Source organism: Chanodichthys erythropterus, chromosome 19 (assembly GCF_024489055.1).
Source record: "Chanodichthys erythropterus isolate Z2021 chromosome 19, ASM2448905v1, whole genome shotgun sequence".
In the NCBI taxonomy this organism is placed as follows: domain Eukaryota; kingdom Metazoa; phylum Chordata; class Actinopteri; order Cypriniformes; family Xenocyprididae; genus Chanodichthys; species Chanodichthys erythropterus.
The window spans coordinates 15,699,733-15,713,776 of NC_090239.1; the positions used below are offsets into that span (position 1 = coordinate 15,699,733).

General features: G+C 34.5%; 1 protein-coding gene across 1 annotated transcript; it reads left to right on the forward strand.

The window, feature by feature from the left end:
- Positions 1 to 1,497: 1,497 nt before the first annotated feature.
- On the forward strand, positions 1,498 to 5,910 carry cox7a2l (cytochrome c oxidase subunit 7A2 like). Its single transcript, XM_067369162.1, has 3 exons — positions 1,498 to 1,655; positions 3,028 to 3,162; positions 3,520 to 5,910. Exons 1-3 carry the CDS (start codon positions 1,584 to 1,586, stop codon positions 3,658 to 3,660), a joined length of 348 nt encoding a protein of 115 aa, XP_067225263.1. The 5' UTR covers positions 1,498 to 1,583; the 3' UTR covers positions 3,661 to 5,910.
- The last annotated feature ends 8,134 nt before the right edge of the window (positions 5,911 to 14,044 follow it).

Consider the following 14,044-nt stretch of genomic DNA (forward strand, 5'->3'; position numbering starts at 1 on the left):
AAATTTGGACAAGTATGTTTTTTAAAAATATAACTTTTAAGTTAACTTAAAATAGTCTTCACATAAACCCAATTTTACATTTCAGAATCTGAAAGAGCTTTATTGCCAAGTATGTTTACATATTTTACATTTTAATTTGTCTTGGTGACAGGAGCTTCCAGCAGAAGGAAAGTGCAGACATATAGGAACTAGAACTACACAATATTTATTTATTTGTTTATTTATTTATCATATTATAATTAATGAATGAATTTAATATTATAAAGAAAAAATTTATTATATATGCAATATAGTACTGTAATAGAGATATAGAAAGAATATGAAAAATATATATATATTTATACACACACACACTTTATATAATAGTTTTATGAATATACAGATGTTATTTACAGGTGTACAGTTTAAGATTACATTTAGCTGTGCTTTTAATATAGCAGGGCTTAATGCCAAGAAGTTTTTCTACTAAATGATAAAAACTGATGGCTTTCAATTATACTGTAATGTTGAATGGCTATAATTATTCATTTATTTATTTATAATATTATAATTAATTAATTACTTTAATATTATAAAGAAAAAAATAAATTATATATGAAATATAGTACAGTAATAGAGATATATAATATATATATATATATATATATATAATATATAAATATATATATATTTACACACACACACACACACACACACACACTCACATATATCTATATATATATATATATATATATATATATATATATATATATATATATATATATATATATATATATATATATATATATATATATATATATATACATACACACACACACACTCACACACACTCTATATAATAGTTTTATGCATATACAGATGTTATTTACAGGTGTACAGTTTATGATGTTATTTACAGATGTACAATTTTGGGATTACATTTAACTGTGCTTTTAATATAGCTGGGCTCAATGCTAAGGAGTGAATATTATACATTCAATTATACTGTAATGTTGAATGGCTATAATTATCCTTTTCATCCCCAGAAATTAAGAAAAAAATTCCATTTAACAGAGTCATTAGTGCAGTATTTGTATTAGTGATACTGGCCTTCACTGACAGTATTTAGTAAAAATGCCATTAAACAAAATATTTGAAATAGCCTATTCCATCTTTATGTTGTTTCTTCATTAATTTGGAGATTCAGTGTGAAATTATGTAGGGCCTATTTCAATATAAAATTAGGTGCGATTATTCCTGATTAATTACAGATAAAACGTGCGATAATTATTTAAGTTTTTAATCGATTGACAGCGCAGGCTCAAAAGAATAATAACCTTCTAAACACACACAAAAAGCCATATCAATGACTACAAAATGATCACAGAGGATTTAACATAAATATTATAATAAATTATATTTATCCCAGCAATTTTATTTTAACTTTTAACAGGGCTTTTGTTGGAAAGTCTTCAAAGCGTTTTAGCTTCACTGACGTCATATTTGCGCGACAAATCCTTACACAAGGAAAAAGCCGGCTGAGTTGCGACGTCCCGACGGTCACTCTCAACTCGTCCTCGCCGGTTAACACACTAATTACCAAAATGTATTACAAATTTAGTGGGTTTACACAAAGACTGACGGGAGCCGTGTCAACCTCCGCCTATAGCCCTCAGGTATGTGCGCGCTCTTCCGTTTTTAAAAGGTTAATTCAGTGACCTTGATCTGCCACTACCTGCTCCATGTGAGCAAAAGGTGTTTTAAACAGTCGTTAGAAACGTAAAATATATTTCTTTAGTAGTACTGAAACCGAGATGATTAAACAGGCTAATTATTTTTCATCAAGAAAAGCGGGTTGAGAGCTTTCTGGATACAGTTATTTAGTTGAGCTAGATTTAATTATTTAGATGTTTTTAGTATTTCTTCAGACAGATGACCAATTTCAGCGCTGGTTATAGAATTCTAAACTGATTTTACAACAAAAGGCAATAGTTAAGATTAAGATTGTTTCTCAAAAAAGGCAGTCGGGGCCCACTAGGGGGACATCGGAAAACTTCCAAGGGGGCCTCATTCTTTTAAAGGGTTAGTTCACCCAAAAATGAAAATAATGTCATTAATTACTCACCTTCATGTCGTTTTACACCCGTAAGACCTTCGTTCATCTTTGTAACACAGATTAAGATATTTTTGATAAAATCCAATGGCTCAGTGAGGCCTGCATTCACAGCAATGACATTTCCTCTCTCAAGATCCATAAAGGTACTAAAAACATATTTAAATCAGTTCATGTGAGTTCAGTGGTTCAACCTTAATATTATAAAGCGACGAGAATATTTTTGAGCGGCAAAAAAATCAAAATAACGACTTTTCAACAATATAGTGATGGGTCCATTTCAAAACACTGCTTCAGAGCTTTATGAATCGAATTAGTGATTCGGATCTCCTATCAAATGGCTAAACTGCTGAAATCACGTGACTTTGGCGCTCCGAGTCACTGATTTGATTCATAAAACTCAGAAGCAGTGTTTTGAACTCAGCCCATCACTATATTGTTGAAAAGTCGTTATTTTGATTTTTTTGCCGCTCAAAAACATTCTCGTCGCTTTATAATATTAAGGTAGAACCACTGAACTCACATGAACTGATTAAAATGTTTTTAGTACCTTTATGGATCTTGAGAGAGGAAATATCATTGCTGTGAATGCAGGCCTCACTGAGATTTTATCGGATTTTATCAAAAATATCTCAATCTGTGTTCTAAAGATGAATGAAGGTCTTACGGGTGTAGAGCTACATGAGGGTGAGTAATTAATGATGTTATTTTCATTTTTGGGTGAACTAACCCTTGTTAGATTGGTTTTGTTAAATGTTAAAAAAAATACACTTGGGAAAGTCATGTAAATTAATAAAATAATAAAACTACATTTTTATATATATATATAATATTGTTGCTCTAATGTTTTTTATTGAGTAGAAATTGTGAATAAAAAAATATGTAGTCCTAGTGAAAAAAAAAATCAACCTAACCTGTTTGTTGACTTACTTTAGGGCTTGAGGTCAAATATACCTTCTGAATCCCCTACCATCATTTTTGCCACCCCAACTAAACTGGTGTCTGAGTCAGGTGCTGCGGTGGAGTATATGGGTGCCAACAAGGTTCCAGACCTCCAGAGAATATTTCAGGTGAGTATGTGATGTATTAAGCTATGTAGTTGAGTTAAAGACATAGGAAAACTCTGGCATCATTTACTCTTCTTCATGTCTTTCTTTCTTCTAATGAACATAAAAGAAGACATTTTGAAGAATGTTGGTAACCAAACAAATCCGGTTCTTATTGATGAGCATTGTATAATCAAAAAGTGGCAGTCGATGACAACTGAAACTCTTTAGTTGCCAGCATTCTTCAGAATATCATCTTTTGTGTTCATACAGGTTAGTAAATGATGACAGAATTTAGATTTTTGGGTGGACTATATCATTTTTAAACAGGAAAAAGCAGGATACATCATAATTCTTCCCTCTCCTTGTTTCTTCTTCCAGGCCTCAGACGAGATTCCTGTCCATCTAAAGCGAGGAGTTCCTGACAGACTCTTGTACAGGACCACCATGGCTCTGACAGTCGGGGGAGCTCTCTACTGTCTTGTGGCTCTTTATATAGCGGCACAGCCCAAAAACAAGTGAACTGTATCCAGCTTCTTTTCATCGACTCACATCATCAGCGATAATAACATTTGTAATTTTGTTGTATTTATCATTTATGAATAGAAGTATGCATCCCAGCATCAATCGCCACAAACAGACACTCTGTCCGGAACAAAGTTTCTACAACACAAAGCCGTTTTACTTGTCATGTATCAGTTATTCTTAAAAATTGGATGCTGTTAGTTGTTTATTAGAACAGCCGTTTCCAACCTTTGTAATTCCAAGGTTCCTGAAAGTCAATATTTGATGCCCAGTCAATGCTATTATGATCTGGATAAGTAAATTATGTAAATATTTTTTTTTGTTTAATTAAACTCATGTGTTTCTCCAGATAAAAAATAAATATAAATTTCAACTTGTTAAAGGTACAATATGTAAAATTTTTGCAGTAAAATATCCCAAAACCACTAGGCTAGTGTTATATATTTTGTCCAGCTGATTACAAACAATATCTAATGTTTTCAACTAACAGTTACTTGTAAATCATGAGAAAATTCCCATTCTAAACAGTGACACGGGGCAGTGCGGTCGCCTGTCAATCACGTCAGTTACCTTTGTTACCGCCTTTACTGACGTAGAAACCACATGACAACAGTGCCGTGGACAAATGCGGAAGTAGTGTCTAGCGTCCAGTAAACCACTAGCTTGCTTCAAGCAGTTCCTTATTTACTGCTTGCACGTTTTATGGTGGTTTGTGTTACTTATTTATGGAACATAATTACTGTTTACCATCTGCCGCTGGTTCTGTCGACAAGGACAGCTCCCGTAAACTCATGACCGGAAAAGCGGAAGCGGCGCCGGCGACTGTGTCATAATAAAAGTCCCGCTGCTCGTGAGGCGTGTGTTGATCAATCGCTCCAGCTCCTCGTTCAGTTCCCGCAACACTCGGTCCTGCTCTGCTTCATACTACAGTAACGTTAATAATCGCATCCACGAACATGAGTTCTTCCAGACTCCAATCCCTATTCTTTTGCACCATCCGTTGAGATGGAGACCACATGTCCCAAGTTTCCGCTCTAAAACTTGGCGTCATCAAACTACGCCTTTGTTTTGAATAGGCTTCTAGCGACCTCTAGCGGAAAAAAATATCACAATTTGTACCTTTAAATTATAACAATTTATTACTTTTTTAAGACATTTAGTGGCCCCTTTGGAGCTTACTGAGACTTTATGGTTGAGAACTACTGTAGAGTCCAACACATAGAGTCCTATAGCAGAGAATAAACCCTTCACACTTAATGTACATTTAAACGAAAACAATTTACTAAAAACTGAAAAGTTTTTCCTTTGTATTTTTAGTGTACGTACGGCAACATTGTCAAAACGATCCCCGTTCACAAGGATCCATGAAAAATGCTGTATATTATGCTGCCAGGCCAGTAGTTGGCGATGTCACTTTGTAAAGAAACACCACTCACCTATAGACTGAATACATAATATGCATACACATGACATCACTGTTTTTGTAGTTTACATAGAGACGATAATGGTAGGCCTATAGTTTTCCAAAACTTCCACTTTAAAACTCGTTTTCAAAAGTTTGCATTTTCAGGCCCCCAAAACGCAGTTGTTGTGTAAATGAACAGCCAAAACGCATAAAGGTTTCCATTTTTAGTTGAAAATGGTGTCGTGTAAACGGCCCCTCAACTCCATTTATACCTCACCAGCACAGGATGTTTTATATCAGATGTGTGATGGCTGACAGATTGTGAAAATCAGTTTTGATAATGCTTGAATAGGGTTGTGACGTTGGGAAGAGGATAAGAAAGAAAAATAGGGTGAGACCTCACACTTTTCAGTAGTGTTGATTGGTTTAATGCGTTTGTTACACACTTGGGCATAGTGGTGTCTCATGGTGAAGCCTAATTAAGAATGAGAAGTCTATAGGAAGTGTTTTAACAATTGTACAAGCTGTACAGAGTATTCCAGAAATGGAACCATATTGAAAAGAATCACAGACGAGGTGAATGCAATTGATGAAATGCACATTTCTGCCACTGAATGCAATATTATTATACGGTATGGTCATATTTAATGCATCCAAGCATTTTTCATGCTGCTATGCCTCTCATATGCAGCCCTTTCCCAAGTATTGTATGTGTAAACAAAGCAAAAACTGTTTGTGAAATGAATTATTTTTCCTTAAAGCTCTCTGAGATTTACATGTTAAATTTAAAAGAATATAGAACCAAATTAAAAAACATGACCTTTTAACATTCTCGTTTGCTTCCTTTTTATCTTTTTGAAGTCTGATGTTCAGTACAATATTTTGTCAGAGATAAGCATTAAGGTTAAATTGATTACATGCTTATTTTTCCTGATTTTCATGGTGTCAGATATCTGACTAATGATTACAGTATATAAGATCCCTCTTGAAAAGCTTTTAATTTCCTGCTCAGGCTGTTCACATGGCAACAAGGCTATAGGAGACCTTGTACACAAAAGGACTTCCAAAAAATCCCTTTGAATCTGTCTCTTTTATGGCCAAAGCACTGTAGAACTGCGAAGAAATGATTTCTATTGTTCCCAAATCCTATTTTTCCACATTTCTGTATAGTCAGAGGTAATAACACAACATGAGGCTGACAGACTGTCTAACTGCACACTGGCACTTGATATGCTGTCAGAGCACAAAGCAAAGTGAAACAATCTATGACAATGAGAGGTTGTGATTCACTCGGCATCATCTCTGAGCCGCTCTGCTTACTACTGAAGACTCTGGCAACAACACGGAGCATTTTAAAGAGGTCAATAATGTCTACCAAGTACGGTTGTTCAGGACGTTTTTCCAAGACAATCAATATTAATATTTTCTTTTATGAACCTGTGACGTTAAAACCGCGTAGCCATGGCAACCACAAGACTTTCCAGGCATCCACATACTTCATAGGATGTGGTTAATTATGTTTGCTATTTATCTTTCCATTGCGTGAATTTCATATCTAAATGAATTCACAACCAGCTTTGGTCTGAATGTAAACATGACCCCTAGCGTATATTGAGAGTAGCGATTGAATCGTGCCCATTTCCTGTAATGGAGTCACAGGAAACCCATGGTACTTCGAACCCAATTCACTCGCTTCCCCTTTCTCTTGATCTTGCTTGTTTCCCTAATTTAGCCTGAATGGATGAATATATAATGAATTTGATCCTCCGCAGTGTTTGTTTTGTGTCTCTGTTTTAAATTTAAATATTCTGATTTTTCGTTAAATTATGTAAAGTGGGCCAGACATCTAAAACGGTGTTCCAGGTGGTCACGTTATTAATATTAAATGTTTACTCTTTTTTTTTTTTTTTTTGCCAAGTTGATTTGTCTACTGCTCTATCTTCAGTATTGCACTGATTTATTTTTAATAATTGTATGTTTACTAACTACAACAAGGGTTGGGCCAATACAGTACATATACACAGTAGCAGGTTTTCTTTCATGATGGTATCCACTTTATTCCTATGCCTCATGACGCTTTGTGCGAATGAACTGTAAACAGTCAGTGAAATGTTCCCTCTATGACAGCAGTAATATGCTTTTTTTAAAAACTGGGCACAAAGAGATGACATTCACCGTTCAACCATCGGGCATTTAAAAGTGTAAAAGCATCAACAAAGTAGTTAAAAGTATTAAAAGTGGCAGTAAAGGCATTTTTAATTTTAATGTAAAGAATCCTGGGGAAAAAAATGTATCAGTGTTTCCACAAAATCTGTTTTTTACATAAAAAATACAAAAAAACTGAATAATTTCCCACGGAAGAGGATTAGGGCCAAGCAATAATAAAAAAATAAAACCATCTCGAGATTAAAGTTGTTCAATTTTGAGAAAAAAGTCGAGATAAAATGTTGAGAATAAAGTCGTTAAATTACGGGGGAAAAAATTTTCAATTTTGAGAAAAAAGTCGAGATAAAATGTTGAGAATAAAGTCATTAAATTACGAGAATAAAGTCGTTAAATTACGAGAAAAACTCGTTAAATTTTGAGAAAAATTTTGAGAAAAATTTGGTTACATTTCGAGAAAAAAGTTGAGATAAAATGTTGAGAATAAAGTCATTAAATTACGAGAATAAACTCGTTAAATTTCGAGAAAAAAGTCGAGATAAAATGTTGAGAATAAAGTCGTTAAATTACGAGAAAAACTCGTTAAATTTCGAAAAAAAAGTCGAGAAAAATTTGGTTACATTTCGAGAAAAAAGTTGAGATAAAATGTTGAGAATAAAGTCATTAAATTACGAGAATAAACGCATTAAATTTCGAGAAAAAAGTCGAGATAAAATGTTGAGAATAAAGTCGTTAAATTACGAGAAAAAACTCGTTAAATTACGAGAAAAATTTTGAGAAAAATTTGGTAACATTTCGAGAAAAAAGTTGAGATAAAATGTTGAGAATAAACTCATTAAATTATGAGTTTATTTTCAATATTTTATCTCGACTTTTTTCTCAAAATTTAATGACATTTTTCTCATAATTTAACGAGCTTTTTCTCGTAATTTAACGACTTTATTCTCAACATTTTCTCTCGACTTTTTTCTCGAAATTTAACAAGTTTTTTATCGTAATTTAACGAGTTTATTCTCAGCATTTTATCTCGACTTTTTTCTTGAAATTTAACAAATTTTTTATCGTAATTTAATGAGTTTATTGTCAACATTTTATTTAGACTTTTTTCTAGAAATTTAACAACTTTAATCTCGAGATGGTTTCATTTTTTATTATTGCTTGGCCCTAATCCTCTTCCATTATGTTTTTTTGCATTAATTGCATTATGTTTAAAGGATTAGTCCACTTTCAAATAAAATTTTCCTGATAATTTTTGCCTTCCCTATTCAACTTACTGAACGAATGCGGCACCAGTTTAGTTTTTTCCCTAAGTAGAATAGGGAAGGCGTAGGCCATACAGCGTAAGCTTTTTGAAGAATACGGAAAGCGGAAGCACGTGCAAGGCGATCATCTGTTTTTATAAAGCATATAAAGTTATATTTTTTTCGAAAATGACAGATCGTTTCACTAGATAAGACCCTTATTCCTCGTCTGGTATCGTTTAAAGCCCTTTGAAGCTGCACTGAAACTGTAATTTTGACCTTCAGCCGTTTAGAGGCCATTGAAGTCCACTATAAGGACAATAATCCTTGAATGCTTTCATCAAAAAACGTAATTCCTTTTCGACTGACGAAAGAAAGACATGAACATCTTGGATGACATGGGGGTGAGTAAATTATCAGGAAAATTTTATTGAAAAGTGGACTAATCTTTTAATAACTTTGACAAGGGCATGGTCTTTGTCTACGAAATCTAGTTAGCAAGTTAGCTAAATGTTAAGCTAGTTACATAGCAAACAAGCCATCATGAAATGAAAACCTCAAGGTCTTATATGGCAAAAATTGAATGTGAATGACCTGTATGTTCAACTGATCAGAGACGCACTTCTGCTCAAACACTGCTGAGTTCAACCAATCAGAGATTAAATGAAAGAGCTCTTCATGAAATCCTTAGGGAAAAATTAGCAAGGCTAAATCAGACATCATGGGGTGTGCAGTCAGTGGTGGGAGCGTGTTTATTTGGGGGTGTGATTAGTGTAAGACCCTCTTCTGTGGAGCCGAGAGCGAGTGAGCATAATCTCCATCTGTAGCCCTGCTGCTCACTTGGCTATAAGCAAAGCTCTCTCTCAGTGTGTTGGCTATCTCTCACATGTGGCATTGGAGTTCACAAGGTTCAGGAGAAGGTGGTTTCCTTATTACATTATTGACTTCTTGGATACGTTTTATTTTCTCTAAAAACTGCAGAGCTGCCCAGTCAACTAAATTAATCACATGGATGTAATAAAAAAAAAAGAAGAAGAACAAAGGGATTAAAAGACAAACTGATTCTTGCTGATTACAGACCTGTTTAATGGAACACATGAAAAGAGTTTAATGTTTAATTAGTCTCGCCTTCCTCTATTCTTTTGTCTTATCAGTTTATTTCTCCTGATTATTCTATATTTTCCACACAGAGTGCTCTCCTGCTTTCTTTTCTATTCCAACCCTCTTTCTGACTGCAGATTGAGACCAACCAGCATTGAGAGGTACGTGGGTAAGCAATTCTACTAATTTTTTAAGCTTTGTCATCACAGGAACAAATAATATTTCACAATATTACTATTTTTTACTCTTATATTTTTTATAACATTATCCTATCATATTTCTTACCCTCTTTCTGATTGCATATTAAACAGTTTACAGTTTTTTTTACATCAATGGTTTATGAATTTGGTGTGCATATGGTCACTATAATACCTATTATTTGAGATTTTCAGAAGTCATAAACATAAATAAACAAACTCTTTCTGGTCTCTTGATGAATATTGGTTATTTTCCATCCTTCAATCACACCATCACAGTTCCTGAAAATGTGGAGAACAACTGAGGCACATTGACTACTAGAATCCATTAACTTCTTGGAGGAACGGAGGACGGGACGGCGGTCTACAGCATTTGTGCTGGCTTTGGGCCACACCAACTGTTCGTAGGACAAACACCCACAACCATACAACAAGCCAAAGCCTGAAGAGTCTGTTCAGGAGACAATTGTACAGTCTAAATTGTACAATCCACATCAGGCATTAGACAACAGAGGCAAAATAAACCTGTACAGGATCAGTATCTCATGCCATAATCCTCTGAAATATCACATTGCTGCTCATTTCTGAGCTGTTTTCTCTCATAGAGAAATCAATGGGACTTTGAGCTGAGTGCAAACTTTACCTGCGCTATCATCATGGATAAACCAATAAAAGGTCATTGGTAACTTTTTGCTGGAAGACTTGTCAGAACTATTTGAGGTTCAAAATTAACATACACACACACAAAAAAAAATATAACCACTAAAATGATTTAATAGTTATATGGGAGCCAAGTGGACTGACTTGCCTTAAAGGATTAGTTAACTTTCAAAAACTTTAAATAAACTTTTCCTGATAATTTACTCGCCCCCATGTCATCCAGGATGTTCATGTCTTTCTTTCTTCACTCGAAAAGAAATTAAGGTTTTTGATGAAAACATTCCAGGATTATTCTCCTTATAGTAGACTTCAATGGACTCCAAATGGTTGAAGGTCAAAATGACAGTTTCAGTGCAGCTTCAAACGGCTTTAAACGATACCAGACGAGGAATAAGGGTCTTATCTAGCGAAATGATCATGAGTCATTTTCTGAAAAAAAATGTATATGTATATGTAAATATAAATGTATAAATGTATATGTTTATGCTTTAAGAATACAAAAGTGTGGTTTTGGCGGAAGCACTTGGAAAGGCGATCATTTGTTTATATAAAGCATATACATTTACATTTTTTTAGAAAATGACCGATTGTTTCACTAGATAAGACCCTTATTCCACGTCATGTATCGTTTAAAGCCCTTTGAAGTTGCACTGAAACTGTCATTTTGACCTTCAACCATTTGGAGTCCACTGAAATCCACTATAAGGAGAATAATCCTGGAATGTTTTCATCAAAAACCTTAAAGGTGCCCTCGAATGAAAAATTTAATTTATCTTGGCATAGTCAAATAACAAGAGTTCAGTACATGGAAATGACATACAGTGAGTCTCAAACTCCATTGTTTCCTCCTCCTTATATAAATCTAATTTGTTTAAAAGACCTCAGAAGAACAGGCGAATCTCAACAAATTGAGATTTAACAGTCGGGGTGTACGCCCCCAATATTTGCATATGCCAGCCCATGTTCCCAACATCATGATCCATGATATCATGATATTTTTAGTGATATTTGTAAATTGTCTTTCTAAATGTTTCGTTAGCATGTTGCTAATAAACTGTTAAATGTGGTTAAAGTTAACATCGTTTCTTACTGTATTCACGGAGATGAGAGCGTCGCTATTTTCATTATTAAACACTTGCAGTCTGTATAATTCATAAACACAACTTCATTCTTTATAAATCTCTCCTACAGTGTAGCATTAGCCGTTAGCCACAGAGCATAGCCTCAAATTCATTCAGAATCAAATGTAATCAATATAACAGTATACAATACTCACATAATCCGACGCATGCATGACGAACACTTTGTATAGATCCATTTTAGGGTTATATTAGCTGTGTAAACTTTGTTTATGCACTGTTCAATGCAAGTGTGAGCTCCAGGGGCGTGGAGCACGAGAATTAAAGGGCCAATAGCCCTGAATCGGCTCATTTATAATGATGCCCCAAAATAGGCAGTTAAAAAAATGAATTAAAAAAAATCTATGGGGTTTTTTGAGCTGAAACTTCACAGACACATTCAGGGGACACCTTAGACTTATATTACATCTTTTTAAAAAAAGTTCTAGGGCACCTTCAATTTCTTTTCGACTGAAGAAAGAAGGACATGGACATCTTGGATGACATGAGGGTGAGTAAATTATCAGGAAAATTTTATTTGAAAGTGAACTAATCCTTTAAAGGGATCGTTCAACCCAAAAATGAAAATTCTGTCATCATTTACTCCCCCTCAAGTTGTTCCAAACCTGTATAAATTTCTTTGTTCTGCTGTACACAAAGGAAGATATTTGGAAGAATGTTTGTAACCAAGCAGATCTCACAAACTATTGAATTGTAGTGCATATATAACACATAATCCTTTATAGCCACAATCTCTTCTAACTTATTGCCTCGGGACATTTCTGGTATTGTATTCAAGCCTTATTTTAGTTGGGTTCACAACTGTTTCTGTTGCTGGATTTAAGAGAACAATGTTATCTAGAACACCCAGAACATATTCCCTGTGGTCACCGTGCAAAGATAGCGACTGAAATATGGTTTGAAGAGATAACCTACCATATTTCTGGAAAACAGAGTCTAGAAATGATAAACAATTACACTCTGATGAAACATTTTTGTGATGTTCTATTCAGCTACTACCCTGACCTTCTCTTGTCTGCTTACATTTTTCAGTCTGATTGTGTTTTTCTCTCTCATTCTCTGAAAGTCAATAGAGCTTTATTGGAATGACTGTATAAAGGGCTGAAATATTGCCAAAGCTTTGAAGTGCTTACAGGTGCAATAAATAAAACAAATCTCTTTCAAAATCATTACATTTTTTTCATCATATTCCAATATGATAAAGTTGTTGGACAACATTTTGAAAGTATGTGTTGTGTTTGTCTTTGATTTTTTTTTTTTTTTTTTTTATAAAAAAATGCAAACCACGTTTTCATTCTCAACTGTCCTAGAGCGCCCACAGACAATACTTTCTTTAGTTCTGCATTTTCATCAGTGAATATGTGGTCATTATGTTATTAAAAGAGAGCATTCAAATTTAAAGATGGATACAGAATGTGATATGGATTTCATTCATGATGACACAATTATCAGAAAAAGAATTCAAATGGAAACACAGACGGTTTCTATTCATATTACGTAATAACAAGCTTATCTCCAATCACCCATAGTAAAAGACATTTTAAACTCTTTTCCCATTTTCTCCACAGCACACTGTGTGTTGTTGCATTGTGTAAAGTGTGAATCTGTCAGAAAAGGCGCTTGAAGGTGAACTAGATGCTATTGATTTTCTAAATACACTGTTTTTCACATCTCTGTCAGGAATGTGCAAGAACAGCAGATAATAGCTACTGAAATAACCCTCTCCATACCTATAAAGAAAAAATAAATAAATGGCTTCTTTCATGATTCACAATACAATACACAAAATAAATCCATCTCACATTGAATTAAAACAAATACTTCAATAACGTAATGGACCGATTTGTGTTTGCTTTGGCACAAACATACTTTTTTGTAACTGTGGCGACCAGGGCGGGCGAGAGCCGTGAGGGAACGGCGCGAGGCCGGTGACGCAAGTGATAACAAGCATCACCTGGGAGGCGCACCGGCCTTGAGTCTCTCACGGAGGAGCTCCGGGAGCATAAAAGGAGGAGCGACGACCGTGGAGGACGAGAGAGGACCAGGCCTGGACTTTATGTTATGTTTTATTATGTTTGTGTGGCCGGCAGACGTCCGCGAGGGTCTGCCGGCATTATTTTTGTTTTGTTCTTTGTTTATTTTACATTAAAGTTTGTTTGAACGTTCGCCGGTTCCCGCCTCCTTCTTCCCACATCTACGAACTGTTACAGTAACCCTCATGTCCTGTTTTGAGGTCCCAAAGCACCCTATGTTTTATTTTATTTTTTATAAAATACTTTTATTTTACCCTATAAAGTCTTTAATCGTTTTCCTCTGACTTAATCAAAGCCCTTAAAGGATTAGTTGACTTTAAAATGAAAATTACCCCAAGATTTACTCACCCTCAAGCCATCCTAGGTGTAAATGACTTTCTTCTTTCTGATGAACACAATCCGAGTTATATTAATAAATATCCTGACGCATCCAAGCTTTATA